The sequence below is a fragment of the Sus scrofa genome, chromosome 10, assembly GCF_054392235.1.
Source record: "Sus scrofa isolate SSC_HxYL_T2T_F1_AM1 chromosome 10, Sscrofa_HxYL_maternal_Yorkshire_Landrace_v2.0, whole genome shotgun sequence".
NCBI lineage: Eukaryota > Metazoa > Chordata > Mammalia > Artiodactyla > Suidae > Sus > Sus scrofa.
Genome location: NC_139392.1, coordinates 26,744,758 through 26,768,397, shown reverse-complemented (window position 1 = coordinate 26,768,397; position 23,640 = coordinate 26,744,758). Strand labels below are relative to the sequence as shown.

Below are 23,640 nucleotides of genomic sequence, written 5' to 3'. Positions count from 1 at the left end.
CACAACGGGAACTCCCCAAAGGGACAATCTTAAAAGTACTTACATTATCATCTTCTCCCTCGAAAGAGTCACCTCTTACATAGGTAAGTGCTTTTCAGTTGGGAAAATAATTCTGTGTAGGCAATCAAGAGAAACTTCTTTGCATGGGGGGTAGGGAATAAGGGTTTCTATCCCTGGACCTGAGAAGCTAGGAAAGGTTAACTTTTTTTTTTTTTTTTTTTTTTTTTGCTTTTTAGGGCCGCACCCGAGGCATACGGAGATTCCCAGGCTAGGGGTCCAATCGGGGCTGTAGCTGCTGGCCTACACCACAGCCACAGCAATGTGGGATCCAAGCTGCATTTGCAACCTACACCACAGCTCACGGCAACACTGGATCCTTAACCCACTGAGTGAGGCCAGGGATCGAACCCACCACCTCATGGTTCCTAGTCGGATTTGTTTCCACTGCGCCACGAACGGGAACTCTGTTTATTTTTTAGGAAAGGTAACGTTTAATTTGAGCCTCCCTACCCCCTCAAAAACAACTCATACATTCTTTCCTAATGTAAAGATTTCCAATAACAGCAGGAAACTAGCAGTTAATAATAGGTCCCAACATGTAAATTACAGTGGTTTCCAAAAATAAAGCTTCATGGGGGAAAAATCTGCCAGCTACCACTGGGAGGTGGATGCAGTAGAAGGCTTTCCTCACACCACGGAAACCTGGAGGCCCTCACACAACTGGCAGACGGGCCTTCGGAACACAGGCCCTGAAAGCGATCTGCTGCCGAAACCAAACCCTGACCTCGCCCCGCCTCGCCTCTCTGTCTCCCTCTCCCCCACCAACCTTACAATTAAACACCCAAGGCTTGTTCCTACATCTAAGTCTTTCCTTACACTTCTAGACAGTAATAAAGGCGATGCTATTTAAAAAAAAAAAAAAAAAAAAAAAAAAAAAAAAGGAGTTCTCATCGTGGCTCAGCGGTCAACGAACCGACTAGTATTCATGAGGACGTGGGTTTGATCCCTGGCCTCGCTCAGTGGGTTAAGGATCCAGTGCTGCTGTGAGCTGTGGTGTAGGTCGCAGACGCAGCTTGGATCTGGCATTGCTGTGGCTCTGGCATAAGCTGACGGCTACAGTTTCGATTGGACCCCTTGCCTGGGAACCTCCATATGCTGCAGGTTTGGCCCTAAAAATACAAAAAGACAAAAAGGCAAAAAAGGGGGGGCAAAAAATGGGGGGAGGGCAACACTCTAATCTGTTACCTTCTCCCAGCTCTAAGGTGATAACCGGGACCACATGGTATTTGGGACGTTTTCTCTCTCGCCAACCAGCCTGTAGATTTTTACATCCTTAAAACCAGAGAAAGAACATGGTTCAGGACCTCAAAAGGGCTCCCGAGAAGCCCTCTGGCTCCTGCGTCTGGAATGGCTCCTTGGGCTCTTCCACTCATGAATCCCACCAGGAACCCTGGGCACGGCTGCCCAAAGACAGCCCACCGGCTGGAAAGTCCACTTGCGGCTTTAATCCGGGTCTGAAGGAGCGCTGTCACCCTCACCACGGGGGGCGGGGTCAGGGCTGGCGGGGGGGCGGGGTCAGGGCTGGCCCTGGGGGCGTTTGGTGGGGGGGCAGGCCGTACTTTAGACAGATCTCTTGCCCTCATCTTTCTCTCACGATTAACCGCAGTCTCATCAAGAGCCATTCCATTCACGGGCTGCCTGCTCCGGCTGGGATATCTTTATGGGGCGTGCGGAAGGTTTTCACTTGGGAGAACAGGGCTGAATGCCACATTGTGGCCGGGTCAGAGGTCAGCCTGGGGTGGGGGGAAGCCCAGCCAATGCATGTGAAAGACCCCAGGCCCATCTCTCACCTCCTCCAAAGCCGTGAACAAAAGCAAGGAAAAGAAAAGGAAGCTTAAGTCTTCACCAAAAAGGAGACGGAGCAAAGATCTAATTCCACAGAAGCAAGCTGCACGCAGGTGCTCAGACGAGGTTAAAAAGACACCCCTCACTCGCCCCAGGCATGACATTCTGCCCACTGAAGGATGAAGGGTGAACTGGAGGAAAGAATAACAAAATAACAGGGAGCTGAAAAGACTTAAGCTTCTCAAACCCCCACCTGCAGATGCCAGAGATACCAAACACTTCTGAAAAGCAAAGCCCCTACGCTGTTGTTACAGCATCAGCCACTGAGGTAGCCCCAGTGCTTTGCAAACATACAGCAAGCTCCCTGGGGTACTGAGGGTGGCCTGTCACAGCCCCGGAGGCCAGATGGCTCTAATTCCCTCACAGGCCCTGGACCGCTCACTCTCCACTCACACCACACCCCACTCTCACGATCCTTCAGCACTGCGTGCCTCTCCACCGCCCTGGCCCCTTCTCCCTCCAAGAAGTGGAGAGAAGCCTGGGAATTTTGCCCTGGATCTCAGAACAAGTCAGTGGCAAAGTGGCTATTAGAGTTCCGGGCGCTTCAGTTCTTCGGTTCGGCCTTGAAAACATGCTCGCACATCAGCTGGGGACAAGCGTACTGGAGCCCCTTCCCCGCCTTGCTCCCCGAGTTCTCCATCTGAGCACCTCCCCCGACCTCCCCCAGGTGCAGACGGGGGACAGTGCTTGTTATCTAGAGACAGCTGTCGCAGGAAAAGACAGCAACCTCGAGAACGCAGGAAGTGACTGGCTAGGAAATTACTTTGGGAATAAACATGCTTTTCTTGGGCGACCAACTATGAGTTGGAATCTCTGTTCTGAGGCTTTCTCATCAATCTGGGGCTTTTGACCTAATCCTTCAAGACGTCAAAAGAAGGAAGGCTGAAATTAAAAGAAGAGAAAGTTAATCAAAATCAAAGTGGTTTTATTTCTGGGGAAGGAGCCTTCAGGCCACAGACGACAACAAAAATATCCCGTTATCGCTTCCATTCTGATCCCAGGCGGGACAGATGCAGTCAGGGCGGCTCCAGGCCCAGCCCTCCCATCCTGTCCCCAAAGGGGTCTGTGTCCCAGAGTCCTGCCAGCCCTTCCGAGACTTGGAAGAACAGAGCCCTGATGGAGCCCTCAGTGGTGCCGCCCCCCACGCATCAACCACATATCGGTCTGAATCTAAAGTCCATCAGGTACCACCTGGGAGGAGCTGAAAATGAATGGATGGGTGACGTCACCTGGGCACAAGACATACAGGTTCCAGCCTCACCTGGGGAAAGCTCAGCTCAGTCTCATGTGGATCCAAAGAAAGAGACAGAAAAGAACTGATCCCGGGGTTCGCCAGCCCCCTTCGCTAACACCCTCACCAGAAGTCCCTGAGTATAAAGCGGGGGACACAGGGCTGCTCTGGCTGAAAGGGAAGCAGAACCTCGGGGTCCACCTGCCCCATCAGGTCCACCACCTGCCCCCGCCATCAACATACCCATCACCCAGGCCCCCAGGGTTGGGTGTTCTTCTGCACTTAAGGCCCCCCCCACCCCTTCTTGAAGCACTCGTGCCATGTAAAATCCTCGCAGAGTCAGCCCTTGTCATAGAAAACGACGCAGGAGAGCGCCAGCGAAGTTCAGCATCAATCGAGGCCCCAGAACCAGCGGGGTCTGTTTCCACCCTGTCCCTTCCAGCCAGACCCACGCGCAGATCCCGTGTCAGGGGCTGGAAAGTGGGGCGAGAATCTCCTGACACGGAGCAATCTGAGCCAGGACCCTTCCTAAGCTTTGTCACCGCCCCAGCCTTTCAAATCAACCACTGTCTTAACAACGCGCCCATCCAAGCCTCCCAGAACCTTCAAGAATGTCGTTTACAGAAACGGCTTCCTCTTTGCTCTCACACTTCATCAACGTATGGGATAACCATGCGATACCATTTCCATGGGCACAAACACATCTGGGAACAAACTGCAGGCAGTCAAGGGGCAGGCGGTGCAGAAGGGCATGGCGGGGGGGGGGGTTGGTGCTCGGGAGCAAATGGGGCCCTAACGCCCAAAACCATTTCAGGGTCCACATCTGAGCTTTCCTGCTTCCCAAATAGCTGCCCCTTGCTTCACCTCTGGATTTCTTTGCTAAACTTCAGGACCAGATGTGGCGATAATGGAAAGACAAATTCAGGTTATTTCTGCAACTTTGGGCTCACATCCCATGACAGCGTTATTTTACTTGAATGGATTGTTTTACCGGTAACCCTGATGACTCTGTAAGAGACAAGGGGTGGCGAGGGGCTCACCAGAGCAGACTGTCACCCAGCCCCGGGGTCCTGAAGGCACAAGGCTTTGCCAAGGGCTTTTGGAATCTCTGGGGATCAAAGCTGCTCCCACCCTGAACTGATCTGTGCGAATCCCCAGGGCTGGTTTCTCGAAGAGCAGGAAGCCTCCTGAACCAGGCTAGACCTGAGCAAAGCATGATTTCCTCCATCCTGCAAGTTTCTGGTACTGAGGAGGGACTGGCACTTGGCTGCCAGGTTCTGAGTCCTGGGCAGGGGCGTAGTGGAGGCTCTGGGGTTTCCTGCTGAGGTTTCCCAGGCTAGGGGTCTAATTGGAGCTACAGCTGCCAGCCTATGCCACAGCCACAGCAATGCAGGATCGGAGCCGTGTCTGCGACTTACACCACAGCTCATGGCAATGCTGGATCCTTCACCCACTGAGCGAGGCCAGGCATCGAACCCTCAACCTCATGGTTCCTAGTCAGATTCGTTTCCGCTGTGCCACAACGGGAACTCTGCCTCCCTTTCTAAACACCCCACACCTGCAGATCCTCTGGGCCCGCAGCTTTGCTAGGGATTTCTGTGCAGAGTCCAGAACAAAGCCACTTGAAAGACAATGCAAACACGAGGTTGCATAGTCTATGGAGGATGAGAGCAGCTTCTGAAAACCACAGCAGAAAACCAGTCTTATTACATGTGTCCCCTCCCTGCACTTAATTTATAAGAGCTGGGAGTGGGGGTGGAGACCTTATCAACAGTGGGACAAGGAAAATGGAGGGAGATTAATAAATTAACACACAGATCATTATATTTCGAAGGTTTAATTATAAAACGCATTAGAGGAGTTCCCTGGTGGTGTAGCAGGTTAAGGATAAGGCGCTGCTGCTGTGGTGTGGGTTTGATTCCTGGTCTGGGAACCTCTGCAGGCTGCAGGGGCAGCCCTCCTGCAAAAAGAGGCATTAGAAGCACCGGCAATAGTGGTCTTTATGGATTTTCCTCATTCAGAGAGCCAGCTTCACTGGAAAAGGTGATCCGTAAGTCTGGCCTAAAAGGCAAAGACAGAGGCCTCCACCTCCAGATCTCATCATCCCAGCACGATTTTCTTGCTTTTTTTCTTCTTTTTGCTTTTTAGGGCTGCATTCGCGGCATATGGAAGTTCCCAGCCCAGGGGTCAAACTGGAGCTGCAGCTGCCGGCCTACACCACAGCCACAGCAATGCCAGATCTGAGCCGCTTCTGCAACCTACTCCACAGTTCACGGTAACATGGGATCCTTAACCCACTGAGCGAGGCCAGGGATCGAACCCGTGACCTCACGGTTCCTAGTGGGATTCATTTCCGCTGAGCCACGATGGGAACTCTAACCCAGTGTGCTTTTCCACCTTGCATCAGAGAGACTCTAGAGTGTTCCATGTACAGGGGCTCATGCTCCAGAAACCAACCCCCAAGAAAAAAAACCCCAAGGCCCAAGGATCTGTCTTTCTCTTGCACCTCTGAGCCATTGTTCTAACCACTGGCAGAAATGCTACTTCTGCTTTAAAGCGGTTAAAAACCTATTCTTAAAATCACACGGTTGGCATATCCCCGGGATCGAAGCCTGGTGATCTGGTATAGTCTTACAGAAGAATTTAAAATTAGTCACGGGAGAATGTTCCAAGCCTGAAAAAGAACTTCAACGCATGCATGCACGCACGCACGCACACACACCCACAGGAGCGCCAGCACCCGGCACCTGCCAGCCCGGCCTGCAGACTGGGGCCTGGCTGCATGGCAGTGACCCCAAGGAATGGCCTCGCCTTCAGTCTTTCTTGACGGCAACCACGGGTCACACACAACCATCAGTTCTTCACAAGATGCCTCTTGGGCCCAGGCCACCCCCACAACCCTCTTTCTTCATAACTGAAAGCTTGCCTCCTTCGAATTCTCCCTCCAAACGACCTGCAGTCTGCACCTGAACTTTTCATGCCTTTGCCACACTCACTGCCCTCCTGATACCCTGTGCTTCGACCTGGGCATAAATCTATTTCTGACTCACATGCTTCCTGTTTCCAGCTTTTACTCTGAGGATCAGAGCCCAACATCCTACTCTGTCACAATGTGGGTTGAAATAAGTTGTCTGCTGTTCCCTTCACAGGCATCAGTGCAATTCCTGACACAGTCGGCGATTCATCACTACATAGTGGTGGAGACCTGATTGGCTTCTGCTTTGTTTTTTCTTTTTAGGGCCGCTCCTGTGGCATATAGAGGTTTCCAGGCTAGGGGTGGAACTGGAGCTGCAGCTGCCAGCCTAGGCCACAGCCACAGCCACACGGGACCTGAGCCACATCTTCAACCTATGCCAAAGCTTGCAACAACACCAGATCCTTAACCCACTGAGTGAGGCCAGGGATCGAACTCAAATCCTGATGGATACTAGTTAGGTTCTTAACCTGCTGAGCCGCATGGGAACTCCCTGCATCTACTTTATGTACCCGCATGAGCTAAGTGACAGGGCAGAAGATAAATGTGGTGTCCCCCAATCTGACCTGCTATAGGAGTTCCCATTGTGGCTCAGCAGTTAACAAACCCAGCCAGCATCCATGAGGTTGTGGGTTCAATCCCTGGCCTCGCTCAGTGGGTTAAGGATTCGGTGTTGCCATGAGCTGTGGTGTAGGCTGCAGACATGGCTTGGATCTCACGTTGCTGTGTCTCTGGCATAGGCCGGTAGCTACAGCTCCGTTTCGACCCCTAGTTTGGGAACCTCTATATGCCACGGGTGTGGCCCTAAAAAGACAAAAAAAAAAAAAAAAAACAAAACAAAAACAAAACAAAAAACCACCTGACCTGATTTATAAGCTCATAATGGGATCCCATTAGAAATCTGCTGTCAGCATCGAAAGAAGCATTATTAGGACTGGACTGGTCAACAAGGACCTGCTGTGTGGCACAGAAAATGCTACCCAATATTCTGTGATAACCTACATGGAAAAAAGATTTGAAAGAGAATGGAAGTGTGTACATGTGGAACCGAATCACTTTGCTGTACAGGAGAAATTAACACAACATAGTAGGCGTTCCCGTTGTGGCTCAATGGTTAACAAATCCGACTAGGAAGCATGAGGTTGTGGGTTCGATCCCTGGCCTCGCTCAGTGGGTTAAGGATCCGGCGGTGCCGTGAGCTGTGGTGTAGGTTGCAGACGCGGCTCGGATCCTGTGTTGCTGTGGCTCTGGCGAAGGCCAGAGGCTACAGCTCCAATTAGACCCCTAGCCTAGGAACCTCCATGTGCCACAGGGGCGGCCCTAGAAAAGGCAAAAAGACAAAAACAAACAAACAAACAAAAAACAACAAAAAAAATCCCACCACAACATAGTAAATCACCTCTACTTTAATAAAACTTAAAAAAAAAAAAAAAAAAAAGGCCATTACTAAATCCCACAAGCATCACTTAAGAGTCCCTGCCCCCCCCGGAATCTGACTGGACAGAACTACTGCCATGTGATGGATGAGTCCAGGGGAAGTATAAACAGCTAAGCTGGAAAGCAGCTTTCGTGGCAACCAGAGAAGCAGACACATCAGCCCCTCGTTTACAGAAAACGACTGTCCCCAGAGGGGGCCCGAGCATTGCTGAGGTTACAGAAAGCACCAAGCCCCTCAGCTTGACGTCCAGTCCACTGTGCAAAAGGCTGAGGAGTCAGCCAGAGCCGTGTTTGAATTTCTGCTTCACCCCTTACTGGCTGTGACCTGGGACAGGCGCTCCCCTCCCTGAACATGCCCGCAGCCCCCACATGGGCCCGTCACCACCAGATTTCAAGGCGATCTCAAGGTAAACAAGGTCAAACTACAGACCCTGGCTTGGCTGTCAGGTAGGCCGGTATGGCTTCCCTTGGCTCCGCTCTTTTTTCTTTCTCTCTCTCTCTCTTTTTTTTTTTGTCTTTTTGCCTTTTCTAGGGCTGCTCCCACGTCATATGGAGGTTCCCAGACTCGGGATCCAATCAGATGGAGCTGTGGCCGCCAGCCTATGCCACAGCCACAGCCACCCCAGATCCGAGCTGCATCTGCAATCTACACCACAGCTCACGGCAACGACGGATCCCTAATCCACTGAGCAAGGCCAGGGATCGAACCCACACCCTCATGGTTCCTAGTCAGATTCGTTAACCGCTGCACCATGATAGGAACTTCCCCGCTCTTTTTTCAATAACCCACTGCTACTCGGATGGTGATACAGGAAGGAGGAAAACTAGCTTATGCATTTGCTACAGCCTCTGTCAATTTACAGGTCACACCCAGCATCTCCTAACCATGCTAACAGGACCGGTGGCCAGGCTGCTGCGGGCAGGTAGGGGTGGAGGGTTGGTGATGTTCTATCTTCTCATCATTCCCCACCCCCGGTGATGGGTCAGTCTCCAGGACATAGAGGCTTCCTATGCTCAGTAATGTCTAGGGATTCTGCAGTCCTAGGAAATTCCGGAAGCCTCCCATGTTGGGCAGAGGATCAATTTGTTCTCCACGTGGGTGGCATCATTTGACTCTGCTTTGGAGGCGAGGGCAGCCTGTGACTCTGGCCACAAACATAGCGTGAGATGCCCCTGGATCCAAGTCCAGGGGAAACAAGCCAGTTGGGCCATGAGATCAGAGGCTTTCTGGCAGGACTCCGGGAAGGGCCGGGCAGGCAAGAACGGATCTCGTTGTCTCAGAGGATTCCGTCTCAAACAAGGAGAAGGTGTCATCCATGATGCCCTGCTGGTGGCGGGTCCAGGCAGAGAAGCCGGAAGATGACACAGCCCCTCAACTGAGGAAAGCTCCTCCCTCACCTTGAAGAGGCTCCTGTTCCTCTGGAAAACTCTTATTTTAGCTTCGAGGTCCAAGGAAAAGGCCACCTCCTCCATGGAGCCCTCTCGCCCTGCCTGCTTCCATGCCCCGAGATGTGAGTGGTGAGCGGGTACCACAGTGATGTGAAGCCTCCTGGCTCCCCCACAGAGCGTGTGCTCCTGCACAACTGCCTCTCACGTGTCTCACGATTCGAGATGATGTACAGATGTGTCTGCTGACTGGTTTGTCTGTTTCAACACAGGAATTTAAGCTTCCTGGGGGCGGGGACTGTGCATCACTAGGTCCCTAGCTACCAGCATCTGAGAGGCACTTGCCACAGTTTGCTGAATAAATGATGTTAGCTCCTCAGGGGTTCCTCGAGCGCCCACCCTGGGGTGGGCACAGAGTGATCGATCACACAGGACAGGTTGAATGAATAAGGACTGGTTTTTTAAGTGATCAAGTTCTTTTGAGTGATCTACTTTTATGTAACTTGCCATCAAAAGTAGATGTATATTGTACAGCACAGGGAACTCTATCTAGTCTCTTGGGATAGACCGTTATGGAAAATAATATGAGAAAAAGAATGGATATAAATGTATATATATGTATGACGGGATCACTTTGCTATACAGAAGAAATTGGCACAACATAACCATGCTTTAATAAATAAAGGAGAAAAATAAGACATATAAATAAGCGGTCCTTGGAGTTCCCGGGGGGATCAGTAGATTAAGGATCTGGCATTGTTACTGCTATGGCTGGGGTTAGATCCCTGGCCCAGGAACAGCCACTTTTTGGCTGTAGGTGTGGCTAAAAAATAAAAAATACATTTTAAAAATTTAAAAAATGCTATCCTGGAGTTTCTGTCGTGGCACAGCAAAAATGAATCCGACTAGGAACCATGAGATTGTGGGTTAGATCCCTAGCCTCGCTCAGTGGGTTAAGGATTTGGCACTGCCATGAGCTGTGGTGTAGGTCACAGAGGCAGCTCAGATTTGACCCCTAGCCTGGGAACCTCCTTATGCTGAGAGTGCGGCCCTAAAAAGCAGAAAAAAAAAAAAAAAAAAAAAAAAAAAAGCTATCCTAATTAGCAAAGAATTGGGACTGAATAGAAATGGAAGAATAGAAATAAAACTCCAAGATACACTCTCAGCCCAGACCTGTTTCATCTATTACACTGATGGGGTCCCCGCGAGCTGGGAGGGGAGGGTGCTGAGGGCCTCAGGACTCAAGGCGGGGGGCCCGCAGCCTGGGAGGGACCTCAGTCAGGTAAGTGTCACTCAGAAAGCTCAGGAGTTGCCAGCCCTCCGCCCTGCCCATTACCTCACAGTCATCGTCGCAGAGACCAGAGGCTCAGCCCCTGAGGTCACAGAGCAAATCAGCAGTGGAGCCCAAGTGCTAGTCCAGCGCTGTTCCCACCACACCCCCAACCACTTGGAGGCCTCTAGTGCCCTCAGCTCCGCTGTCTTCAGCTGGAGTGTCCCCTGAGCCCCGATTAGTGTCAGTGAGAACTGCCCCCGAGGGCAGGGCTGAAGTATCCTGGGACTGGGATCTTTTTTTTTTTTTTTTTTTTTGTCTTTTTGCTATTTCTTGGGCCGCTCCTGCGGCATATGGAGGTTCCCAGGCTAGAGGTCCAATCGGAGCTGTAGCCACTGGCCTACGCCAGAGCCACAGCAACGCGGGATCCCAGCCGCGTCTGCAACCTACACCACAGCTCACGGCAACACCGGATCGTCAACCCACTGAGCAAGGGCAGGGATAGAACCCGCAACCTCATGGTTCCTAGTCGGATTCGTTAACCACTGCGCCACGACAGGAACTCCGGGACTGGGATCTTAAAACGGAATCTCAAGTGCAGTCACTGTGCCTCCTTGTGGCTCTGTTTCTTCCTGTGAGCTGGGCAGGCAATACACACACCTCGTGGCAGTTGCAGGGATTAAACACGCAAACTTTCACGGCCTCTGCACAGGCCCTGGAGCCTCGTGCCACGGTGGGAAAAGGTGATTGACTCCGAGGTGTATACAGGCCACCTCGGTCCGCTCTGCCCTCCCTCCTCCACACTCCCCAAGCAGAGGGCAGGCCTCTGCAGGAAGAGGCTCAGACGCACGCGTGTGTTTGCCTGTTGGGTTGCATGCCTAGCCCCGCAAAATGCTCTGACCAGAAGCAGCCGCTGCCTCTGCAGTCCCTAGGGCATCTTGTCCTCTCTCAGGGGCTGATTCTGTGCCAGATCCATGCCCTTTGCCCCAGGGGCCTCTGTGGGCAGGTCCTGTCCCCAGAGGTACCCAGGTTTTAGCTCAGAGCCCTTCCCAGGAGGGAGTCCAGGAGGGCTGATGGGGAAGATGCTTCTGGCTTCCCTGCTCAGAAGATACTGGAGGACAGTGTTTTCTGGGGCAGGAGAAGAGAGGGGTTGCCAGGAGGGACGGGACATGGGAGCAAGAATGGTGCTGATGGAGACAGCTGCCCCCTCCCCTGCCGGTACCATAATCCCAGGCATCCAGGAGGAAAGGCCAGGGCCGCTCACAGCTCAGCACCCCAAAACTGCTCAAGGAGACACTGGAAGGCCAATGAAGCCATCTGCCCAGCGCCCCAAAGCTGCTCTCAGAGACACTGGAAGGCCAATGAAGCCATCTGCCCAGCGCCCCAAAGCTGCTCTCAGAGACACTGGAAGGCCAATGAAGCCATCTGCCCAGAGCCCCAAAGCTGCTCTCAGAGACACTGGAAGGCCAATGAAGCCACCGCCTGGATACCTCACATGCTCCCCAGCCACCTCCTTCAGAGCTTGGGGGACCTGAGCCTGCAGGGAAAAGCACCTGTCTCTGATCAAACATCATTTACAAGTTAGGACTCAGCAGTCCCCAGAGCAAGGCCTGGGCTAAGCCTTCCTCCGTGGATTAGAATCAGGGAAGTTCAGTTTTATAGGGGAATTTCTGGCCATTCTCGGACTGGCCTCCACTTTACAACATCTGCTCCCGCCCCCTGACGACTAACTCCAATCCCCGGTAAGAAGCAGGCTTGGGGGAACGGGAAAGCGCTGCTCCACCCCTGTCCCACCCCTGCAGGCAGGGAATGAGGAGGCACAACGAGACCTGCCCCTCCCTGGGCTACCTGCGGGGAGTCCCGCCCTGGCACACACCTGCCCAGAGGGCGGATTCTGGTAAGAAGCTGGGTGAGTCCTCCTCCGCTGTGGCCCCAGGACAGGGCGCTAAGCCCGGCTCACAGTACAAAGCCCTAGCCTCCTGGGGTGGGGTGGGGGGTGGGGTAGAGGAAGGGGACAGGAGAATACCAATTCAGGGGAGGGTGGGAGCAGCCAACAAAGAGGGGGTAGGAAGGAAGGATGCAGGATTTTCACCCTTTCTGCTGGGGCGGGGGGCAAGCAGAGAACTTAGGACCAGAACCAGTGCAATTAGTTCCCCCCCCCCGCCCCCCAGGGTGAGGATCTGACAGAGGCTCTAAGTTGGGGTGGCTGTGCTAGGAGCAGGAAGAGGCTCTGAGGGCCTCTCCCCTCTGCCTGGCCCTGGGGGCCGGGGACTCAGCCCAGGACCTCACAAGAAGTAAGGAGTCCCAGAGGTCCCCGAATACACCTCTAACCTGAAGAACAGTCTCTGCTCCTGACCTGGTTCCTCTTAGGATGCTCCCACTAGTCATCTTAGCAAAGTGACCCCGAGGGTGCAAGTCACATTCCTGGGTGGCTGCCTGTCCCACTGTGGCCACTGCTGGAGATGCCCGCCCATCAGGCCTCGCCCAATTCTCTGGCTCTGACCCTGAGCCAGCGTGTGCAAAGCCCAATGGGGCTCCATCCTGGAGCCAAGAGGGAGGAGGGCTCCAGGGCAGAGGGCTGCCCCGCCAGGGGGCGGGAGTGGTCACAGTAAGAGGCATCCGGCCGCCCTCTCAGCTCAGTAATCGCCAACTTCCTTCAGCCCGGTGGATCTGGGAGCATGTACCCGGGACGGGAAGCTCCCAGAAAACCAGAGGGAATCTGCCACTCTTCCCAGGCCGCTGACATTTTCTAAGCGTCTCCTGGAAGCGTGGTTTCCCAGGGGGCTCGGAGGGTCCTGCGAGGCTGAGGTCATACTTTCCCTGAACCGGGAGCCGGGTGCTCGGCTACGCTCAGCCCTCCTCACCGCAGATCACCAGGCTCTTGTCCCCTCCCAGAGCGGGTCCCAGGCTGCGCTCCTCTAGGAGGGTCCAGCCGGCCATGGGGAACCCTGTCTCTACTTCAGGTCTCAGCCTACACCTCCCGCCACCTCCCTTCACCCGAGGAATCCCCAAAGGTTTTGGCGCTGGAGCAATTAGCTGATCCCGGCTGGGGCTGAAACCCCCTCTCCTTCCATTCCCCAGGTGGCCAAGGTTCGCGCCCCCAGGGCCCCGCCGCACTGCAGGGAACCTGGGAAGTTCGGTCCAGTTGTGCTATTGATCCAGTTTCGTCCCCGACCCTGGGGGACAACAAGCGCTCCACCTTCCCTCCCCCTCCGGAGACCCCCCTCCACACCCCCACCTCCAACCCCAGTGCCAACAGGACAAACGTTCGGGAGTCAGAGGCTCAGGTGGCGCTGCGGTCCTCCCCCTCGGAGAAGCGAGGACGGCCCAGACCCTCCTCCTAGCGGACCCCACACCCACCCCCGCGAGGCTGCGGCTGCGGCGGCCGGGGGTCTACGACGCAACCCGGGACTGCGGTCCGGCGGCGGGGCCGCGGCGCTTACCTGCGGGGGAAATTGGCCGTCCTTCCCGCCCTCGGCAAGGGCAGATGGAGCATCCTCCCTGGCGCAGGCGGCCCTCGGCTGGTGGCAACCAGCGCCGGACGCCGCGCCAGCCGGGCGAACCCCGCGGAGGTCTGAGCGTGGCCACGCGGACGGCCGGAGACCCGGGACCGGCCCTCGCCCCTCCGCTCCCTCCTCCCCCCCGCCCGCTCGACTTACCGCTCCAGCTGCACTTAAAGCGACAGAGCCCCATTTCCCCGCCGCCGCCTCGGGTCCCGAGCCCCGGCTGCGAGCGGGCCCTTTAACGCCCGGAGCAGGTAGACAAAGAGCCGCCGCGGCGCTGCAGTTCCCGGGCCTGGGGTCCGGGAGGTGCGGGGCTGCAGGGGCCTCGATCTTCCACCCTGGCCTCGGCGGGTCACTCCCCCACACACGTACCACGCAGGCTGCGGTCACACCCCTCCAGGACGCCGGCTGCGGGGCACCCACACTTCCCCACCCAGGGTCGCCAGCTGGGGTTCCCCCCCCAACTCAGGCAGCAGGTCACCCACACCCACCCTCTGGGTCGCCGGCTGGGAGTCATCCCCTGCACCGCTGGCTGTGGGTAGACCCCCGCTCTTCCTCAAGCTTTTTGGGCAGAAGGGTGGGGGTATCCCAGGTCTCTGGGGATGGGGAGCCTGTGAGCACGGTGGGCACGAGCTCAGGACACCTAACTAGACACCAGAGGGCTTCCTCCCAGCCCTCTCCTGGCCCCTTTCCCAGCTTTGAAATCAGTCGAGCAAGAGAACAGAATCAACACATCGCCTAAAACAAGGTCTGGGGAGGGTGCCTGGGGGGGTGGGGGTGAAGGTCAGATGGGGTGCCAGTGCCAGAGGCTGCTCAGGAATTGTCTTTAGGAGGGGTTAGGATGGGTGGACAGCCTCCTGAAAAGTGCTGACCATTGAAGGTGGGGGGCCAGCCTTTCTCCAGCATGGGTCGGGGGACGGAGGGGAGGACAGAACCGGTCACACCCAGCAGGGGTCTGTGCCTTTCATCTAGGAGGCATTTCAGTTGACTGATCAGGAAGAAAAGGATCCCAAGACGTGAGTGAGTATGGTAGTGTAGATGAAGAGAAAGTGGGATCCAGCAGGAGGGCTCTCCCAATGAGCCCTCCCCCAACCCAGGGGAATCCTGGTAACTTAAGCCTCCCTCAGTGAGGGGGAAGGGGCTGTACCGCCCCCTCCCCTGCTTCTTCCGGCTCACTGCACACTCCTGGGAGGGGCTGAGTGTGTCAGGTCGGTCCCAATCCCAAAGTGATGGGGCGGGGCCACCGGGGAGGACTGCTTTAGAAATGGACAGATAATATCCACGATTTCTTAAAGCAACAGAAACAACCCAGGCATGAGATTTGTACAAGCCCCCAAAGGACCGAGCTAAAATGATGGAAAGCCACACAGCAGCAGTGTCTCTGAGTTTGGGTAGCACTGGGCCAGCACGTTCCTGAGGCCTCTCATCTCCTCTCCTTCAGCTTCGGGCTCCAGTTTTCCCAGTTGTTGGGGCAGAGGACAAGTGGCACTCCTCCGGAGCCCCTCCTACTGCCACCTTCTGGGAGGTGTGTGTGGGGCTGGGAGTCCTGGGAAAGGCTTTGCTGCAGCTCTAAGGGGTGAACCCTGCTCTACGGCTAAGGGATGGGTTACCCCACAGAGGAACTCTGTCCCGGACCCCTGTACAGTCTGGGTTGTGGGGGGTCCAAGGGTGCAAACTGTGACCCAATTTTCCAAATAGGCGTTGAGATCAAAAGGGAATGAAGAGCTGCAGTGACGCCAATACTGAGCCCTCAGGCAACCCCTTAACATGGAGGGAAATACATCCTTTACAGAGTGGGCTCAGGTGGCGAGAGCAAGGCAAGACCTCCAGGTCCCAGGCTGAGCAGCTCTGGGGAGAATCCGAGCAAGGTAGGCTCACAGCCTCTCCTGTCTCACTCCACGACAGGGTCCCTGGGCCAGGGCCCCACCCAGGTACCCATCCTCACCGCCACCCTAAGTGGAGGGCGGGTGGGTCTCTGGGAGATGTGCCTGCGCGGTTGTGTTGGCGTCAGCCTGGGTCACTGGGGAACAGCTCTAGGTGACCGTGCACCAGAAGGGACCTCAGCCAGTGGAATCCCGGGGAAAAGGAGTGTCTCAGCCAAAGGAATGTCACCAGCAGGGGATATTTCTTTCCAGATGTAGCTGAGCGTTTTCCATAAGGTTTTCCTCCTTGCGGCTTTCTGGGCACAGCCTGGGGGAGGGACAGGAGGCCTGAATTGGGCAAGGCATGGGGTTTACAGGGGTTTATCCCTGATCCCCCCTCCCCCTCCAATTTCACCCCCACAGGAGGAACTGGCCTTAAAGAGAGCAAGTCTCAGCCAGGGCTCAGCTTGGGGCAGGGGCTCAGACTTCTGAGTCACCCGCTAAGAGAATTTCCAGCAAGAGGGTGTGTAAATCCCCTTCTCCTTGGGACTGGCTCCGGAGCCACCAGAACCCAACAGAATCTGAGGTTCGCCCGGAAGTTCCTCTTTCCTTCTTCCATCATGGACCTTCCTCCACCTTGGGACCCACCTTCCTACCTGGTGGAGGTGGAGTGGCCTTTCACCAGATGGGATGGGGTCCCCGGAGGCCTGGCTACTTCAGTAAATAGCATGCAAATCAGCCCCTGCTATTTTCAGCCACCAGATCACAACACTCTGGGTAAGTGGACAGAAGTGCCCTCTGGGGGCTTTTGTGACGGCAGGAAATCAGCCCCCCCTGGTCAGCAACCCCAACCTTGCCCATCACGGGGGTGTGGCAGAGCGGGGGGGTGGGGGGACAGTGACCTAGCTGCCTTGTCGATAGTGGGGGGCACGCAGGGGGTGACTGCGCTGGTCCTTCTGGGTCCCAGGCGGCAAAGCTGTGGCCTGGTGCAGGGTGGAGGAGAGACAAGATCCTGTGTCTCCTGTGCCAGGTCCATGAGAGGGGTCTTTGCAGGGGAAACTGCAGCATGAAGACCCTGGCAGTGTCCAGGGCCCAGACAAACACGCACAACTCTTCCAGCCAGACCCCCCCCCCTCGCCCCTCGCTACACACCTTGAAGGGTCCCAGGCCCCAGGGCTCTGGACCCAGGCTCCATTTCCTACAGACACATTGTGGAATTTGCAGGGGGCTCCAGCTGCACCCCAACAAGAATCTCAAAGGCTGTTGGGGCTGATTAGAGTGATGCAAAGAGGAAGAAGAAGATGGGAGTTCTCGCTGTGGCACAGTGAGTTAAAAGTCTGACTGCAGCAGCTCAGGTTCCTGCAGAGGTGCAGGTTCGATCCCCAGTCCGGAAAAGCGGGTTACAGGATCCCTGGCCTGGGAATTTCCATATGCAGGGGGTGCAGCCATTAAAAAAGAGAGAGAGAAAGACTTGCCCGGAAGCTCCATGAGGTCCCGTGTCTGGGGCCTGCACACCCCTGTCCCCAGGTGAGCCAGGAAGGGAGACCTTCAGAAGACTAGGCCTGGGGCAGACACCCACTCCACTCAGTCGCCAAGCTCTTCACTCCTTCAGGGAGGAAAACCTCGGCCCTGCAAGTGTCCCGTTGGCAGAGGAGCCTCTGGGCCATGCGGGAAGCTAGGCTTGCAGCTCCTCTGTCCCTGTTCCCAGCAGCATCCTGGCAAGGCACGACAAGAGCTTTTCACCTGGGAGAGCAGGTGATGAGAGAATGGGGGGGAGCAGGGAGAGACCTGGGGGTACTGGCGAATGAAGGGTAGCCAGGCTGCAGTGGGGTCCTCCCACTGTCTTTGGGGAGCGGCCTGGCGACATCTATCATCCCAGCTTTCCCAAGCCTAACCTCAGGTCCCCCCATCACTCCACTAAGTTCTGGGGAATCATCCATTGTGACCTTGATAGAAAAAAAAAAAAAAATCCTATAAAAATCACTCCCGGCCTCTGTGTAACATGCTCACATCACAAAATGGGATTTCGTGTCCTAACAGCCCAGTGATCTAGGGGGAGGCAGGTGTCGTTACACTGGCTTTAGGATGTTAAAGCTTAGGACGCCTAAGGGCGGGGCCTCAGGTCACAGGCGTGGGATGTGATGACATGGATCCCAGGCCAGGGGCTGTCCCATCCCAAGCGGACCTCTTGGCCAGTGCGTGACCCAGGCGAGTTCCCTCTGCTGCGGACCAGCAAGGTGGTACCTGATCTCACTGGCCTCCAGGCCCCGAGAGGACACCCAGGGTCGGGGAGCCCTCAACGGACCCACCTCATGTGGTCAGAGACCCAGAATCGTGAGGGCTTTCCAGCTCAGCTCCCCCGTCCTCACAGAGGGAAGGCGGGCTCAGGAAGGGCAGTGATGTGCCCAGGGCCCCTCCTTCCACAGACCTAGGCCCCCAGACCCCCAGGGCAGCGCTGCCACGTCCTGACTCCCTCCCCAGGGCCACCTGGGGCTCAGAGGGAAGGTGGGGGGCATGGGGAGCAGAGTCAGCAGATGCACGTGGCGGATCCCGAAGCCCCAGAGTCCGGCTGAGCCATCCCTGGGGCAGCCAAGGAGGCAGCTGGAGGACGGGGTCCGCTGCCAGCTGTGGGGCTGCTCCCCAAATGTTTACACAGCCTCGGAGGAGGCCTGCCTCTCTCACCACCCTGCAGCCGGAGGGGAGGCACCGCCAGGTCGCACACAGTGGGCTACTGTTCCGGCCTCCGCTCCACATCCTCTCCTGCGTCCCAAACCTCAGCCCCTCTCTGTGTGGTTCTGAGCGCACAGGACAGATGGGATGGTGGGAACAGGACAGGGAGGCTGCTCCAACAACAGCCCGCACCCCCAGCTGCCCTGGGGCAGATGCGATTGCGTGTGTGTGTGTGTGTGTGTGTGTGTGTGTGTGTGTGTGTGTGTGTGTGTGTGTTCCCACGCATGTGAGATCTCCCTTAGGCAGAGCAGTGACTGCGGGACACTGGCGGCCTCCACGGCCCCGTTCCTGAGCTGGAGCTCCAATCTCCGGAGAGGAAACAGCAAGAGCAGCTCACGGTCTGAGAGGGGGCTGTAAATGCATGTCTCCTTTTATTCATCTCACCACCGCCACCTCTACCCCTAGAGGATCCAGCAGCGTCTGGCCCGCTCCCCGTGCCCCTGGCTCCCCGAGGGCAGCCAGGCAGACCCTGTGTTAATACCTGTCAGGTCTCATTGCTCCTTTACCTGGAGCTTGCCAAGAGTGTCCCCTCACCTGTGCCACCCGGCCCCTGGCTACCTCCTGACCTCCCTTCCAACCCCTGTCCGTTTGTTACTCCACTTCGGCCACACTGACCTCCCTGCCTGTCTTTGACCATGTGCTATTCTTCCCCCGGGCCTTTGCACATGCTCTTTTGCACATTGTCGCCTGGACCACCCTCTCCAGTAGCCCCCACCATCTCTCCGCCCCCATCTGGCCTTACCTTCCCTCTTGGTGCAAAATACCACCAGGCTGCTGTACATTTACCTGTCTGCTTGTTGGCCATCTCTCTCTTCCTTTCTTGGTTGGGCCCACAGCATACAAAAGTCCCCAGCGGGGATCAAACCCAAGCCACTGCAGTAACAACACGGAATCTTTAACCCCTGGGCCACCAAGGAACTCCTACCCAGTTTATTTTGTGTAAGGGTTTAAGAATAACAGGTTTTCTCCTGCTGTATCTCTCCAAGTGGCTGCATAGCAGGCTTCCAGAAGCACCTGGCAGCCATGTGAATAAGCAGTGAGAGATGGGCACTGTCACCCCTCTCCTATGAGCTGGTGAGACCGAAGCGCAGTGAAGCTAAGTCATCTATCTAAGATCACAGCACAGTGAGGCCACGTCACCTATCCAGGGTCACAGTGCAGTGAGGCTAACTCACCTATCCGTAAGAAAGAAGGGACAAGGCCAAGGGGACCCCTTTCAATATGAGCTGGCCAAGGACAGCTGGGGAGGGGGGCAAGGTGATGAGACGCTCCCCCAGCTCTGGACCGAGCCAGGTCCCTCCATCTCCTGGATGCCCTCTGGCCTGCCTGGTGAGCATGTCCCTGCCCTCTGCCAGGGGACCTGGCTTCTACACAACTTCTCTGTACCCAGCCCATCACACAGGTGTCTGGGTGGGTCTCATACAGCGTTGTCTGCCCCCCGCCCCTTGTTGGCATGTACATCACGGGTATACTGGCTCTGTTCTCATGGCACCAGCTCCAACATCAGCCTGTCCACACTTCTATCCACGACCCTGTCCTGTGTATCCGGTGAGTTCTGACCTGTCTTGGAGGGAGCTGCGTGCCTGCAGCTTCTCTGGGCCCCACTCTTTTGGCTTGTTTTTCTTTTTTTGTTTTTTAGAGCTGCACTCTCAGCACATGGAGGTTCCCAGGCTAGGGGTCAAATCAGAGCTGTAGCTGCCGGCCGGCACCACAGCCACAGAAACCAGGGATCTGAGCCTTGTCTGCGACCTACACCACAGATCGTGGCAATACTGGACCCTTAACCCACTGAGCGAGGCCCAGGGATCGAACCTGCATCCTCATGGATGCTAGTCGGGTTTGTTAACTGCTGAGCCACAATAGGAACTCCACTGACTACTTTTCAAATCCAGACTTTATGCCTCTGCCTATGCACAACGTGGCCCCAACATATGGGCAAAAGCAACTTAGGGGGTAGCCTTGAGGGCACCCCCAGGCACAGCTCAGCGGGGATGCGCCCTGCCCAGCCTGCTGGCCTTCCCTCAGCCACAATGAATGGTCTCTTGCTGTCTGTCCAGGGACATCTGATCGCCCAGCGGCCAGCGCTAGCCAAGGACAACAAGACCTTGTGTTCACAAGGCTGGGCTGCCCCTCCTGCCCTTGGCCCTGAGCTCCTGGCCGCAGCCGCTCTGTGGCTTTGCCAAGCACGACCCTCTCCTTGCAGATGCAGAGGTCATTCAAGGGCATGCCAGGAGGGGGCTCCAACTCTGACTCGCTGGTCAGCCAGCAGCGTGGCCTGCAGGGCTGAGGGGAGCCCCCACCCCAGTGGAAGCCCTGTGCGCCCTGCTGCCAAGTTCAGGGGCACACCGCACATAGAGGGAAAAGGCCTCATGGCAAGCCAGAATGAGCACAGACAGTGGGTGGGGGGGTGGTAAGAGGCTTAGGTTCTGCTCTGGGGCTGCCACTTTTTTTTTTTTTTAATCTTTTTGTCTTTTTGCCATTTCTTGGGCCACTCCCTCGGCATATGGAGATTCCCAGGCTAGAGGTCTAATCGGAGCCATAGCCACCGGCCTACACCACAGCCACAGCAACGAGGGATCCGAGCCGCGTCTGCAATCTACACCACAGCTCACGGCCACGACGGTTTCTTAACTCACTGAGCGAGGCCAGGGATCGAACCCGCAACCTCATGGTTCCTAGTTGGATTCGTTAACCACTGAGCCACAAAAGGAACTCCGGGCTGCCACTTTTAAGTCGTGTGCTCCTAGCAAGCCAGTTAAGCCAAGTTAATATTCTCACTTATAAATTTGGGGAAAGAACACCTAACTCAGTGTTGTTAAGATTAAATAAGATAATTTAATTGGAGTTCCCATCGCGGCGCAGTGGTTAATGAATCCAACTAGGAACCATGAGGTTACGGGCTCGATCCCTGGCCTCTCTCAGTGGGTTAAGGATCCGACGTGGCCGTGAGCTGTGGTGTAGGTTGCAGACAAGGCTCAGATCCTGCATTGCTGTGGCTGTGGTGTAGACCGGTGGCTACAGCTCTGATGAGACCCCTATCCTGGGAACCTCCATATGCCACGGGAGCGGCCCTAGGGGGGAAAAAAAAAGATAATGCCATGAGAGCATTCTGTAGACCACATGCGCTATGAAATTGTTAAAAAGCTTATTTATTTATATATTTTCTTTTTTGGGGCGCCCAGCAGCTTATGGAGTTCCCGGGCCGGGGATCAGATCCGAGCCATACCTAAGCTGCAGCTGTGGCAACGAAAGATCCCTAACCCACTGTGCCAGGCAGGGGGTTGAACCTGTGTCCCAAGATGCCACCGATTCTACTGCGCCACAGCAGGAACTCCATGTTAGAGAATTCTAAAAGCACGGTATAAATTACACACACAAGTGCCAGGATGACCCAGAGTCAGAGATCAATCAAGTTACGACGGGATGAATTCGGTGCGGGGGGAAGAGGTGGGGGCTGGTGGTGACCACCAAGCAAGAGCGCATCACCACCCAGGTAGGAAAGTTCACTTCTGCAGATGGCCTTCCGACCTCTAGAGCTTTGGTTTTCTAGGGACTGACCAAGAGGAGGGAGGAAGGTAACATTTGCTGAGCACCTGCTGTATTCCTACCATATTATTACGACAGACTCCACAATGTCCTCATAGCAAACATTCCTGACTCGCCACTGGAACGGATGCATAGCCTTCTTGAAGCCTCGGAGCTGGGATTTGAACCCGCTCTTCAAACGTGTGTTCTTTTTCTATAAAGTCAGACTGCATGGAATTTCCAGGCACCAGCTGGCTTATCCCAGAACAGAAGGTGTGTGGGGAAAAGGAGGAGGCTGACGATGGATGAAAAGGAGGAGAGAGAAGTGGACAGGCAGGGCGGGTGGGGAAATGCCAAGCCCATCTCAACAGCCTCCTCAGCTCTCACCCAACTCAACTGTCAACCAGACTGTATGTCACCAAACTCAGGGAAAACCCAGCAGCTCAATTGTAGGTTACTAGGACACGCCAGAGGGGCCCCTCCCCAGCCTGCATGTGTTGCCTTGGCAACTGACACACATCCAGCTGCCCTCCGGGATACCTGGCTTACTCCAACCTCCCAGTGACCCTGTGGAGCTGGAATAGACCCTGTGAGCCTGATCAGCCCCCGGAAGGCTCAGCAGCATTACCCTTACATCACATTTTAAGATTTAAGGGTGTTTCAAAAGCCAGCGGCTCTCTGAAGCCACCCCCTCCCTCCCAACAGACCCAGGAATCTGACTCCACACGCTCCTTCCTTCCCATCTTCCCTCTATAATTGATGCCATTTTTATCCCACCTGCGTCCCCTCTGCAGAGACTGTCCCCATAAACACAGAGAGCACTTCTATCGGCACCCGTGACTCTCAGCTGGGGTGGAGTGGCCAGGACTCCATGCCCCCGCGAGCTGCCCTCAGCCAGTAACGGATGGGAGTGAAAGAGAAACATCCATGTTTCCCAGCCCTGCGGGTGGGGCACGTAACCCTCAGGTGACACAGCAGTGACCTGCACACAGGTATCCTGCACTGGCTGCCTTTTCTCCCCCACCCACGCCCCCACCCCCACTAGTGCTCTGCGGAATCCCCTCCCAGGTAAACCACTTGCCACTCGCCCTCAAATCCTCGTTGCCAGGTCTGCTTCTGGGGACACTTCACTACAGTACGTATGCTTGCGCGAGGCAACGACATCCCCAGGACACGGCGAGGAAGAGGTCATGGTTACCTGTGGGAGCCCGTGTGCAATTAGCTTGTCTACACTGCACAACCACACGCTGGACCCACGGCCGGGGTCTCCGGACCACACATGGGCACCCTTTGCACACAAGAGTGTCACGTGAACAGGTAGAGCTGGGTCAGGTAAACTACTTCGTGTGTCCCCCCAGGGAGGCCCAGAAGCATCACTTACTTGAAGCAGGACAGTTACCACACGCTTTTCCGAAGACCGTCTTATCTTTCAGAACGTGCATGTGACAGTTTAGGGCCACCAGCTTGCTCTTGCCAGTTACCGAATGGCTGAGCTCCAGTGACCGCTTATGACACACAGAGTATGCGTATTATCTGTGTCCTCCCACCAGCCCGACAGACCAGGAACTATCGTCTCTGCCTTCCCCGCCGAGGGAGCTGACACGGGGGCGAGGATGCCCTAAGGCACACACAGTGGTGACAAAAGCCAGGGTTCAGTCCGCACTCCCAACCCTGCTGCAACACTGCCAGTCCCCGCAGGCTGTGCGGCGAGCCTGTCCTCGGAGCTGTTTATGCTGTTTATACCGCATACCACGGGACGAAAAGCATTGCGACACTGTTAAAAAGCAAGATAAGATCATCCCCCACCAGAGTCAAAA

At 55.6% G+C, this 23,640-nt stretch overlaps 1 protein-coding gene across 7 annotated transcripts in view; it reads right to left on the bottom strand.

Moving 5' to 3' along the window:
- The window catches only part of NAV1 (neuron navigator 1), a 219,227-nt gene that overhangs the window by 55,206 nt on the left and 140,381 nt on the right, over positions 1 to 23,640 (bottom strand). For 2 of the 7 annotated variants that reach the window (XM_084979412.1, XM_084979413.1), the window contains exon 1: positions 13,647 to 13,808. The exons of the other annotated variants lie outside the window; for them this stretch is intronic. In XM_084979412.1, coding sequence (XP_084835538.1) covers positions 13,647 to 13,699 — 53 coding nt within the window. In that variant the 5' untranslated portion in view covers positions 13,700 to 13,808. Of the gene's footprint in view, positions 1 to 13,646; positions 13,809 to 23,640 lie in introns of those variants that run through there. 7 annotated transcript variants of the gene reach the window in all.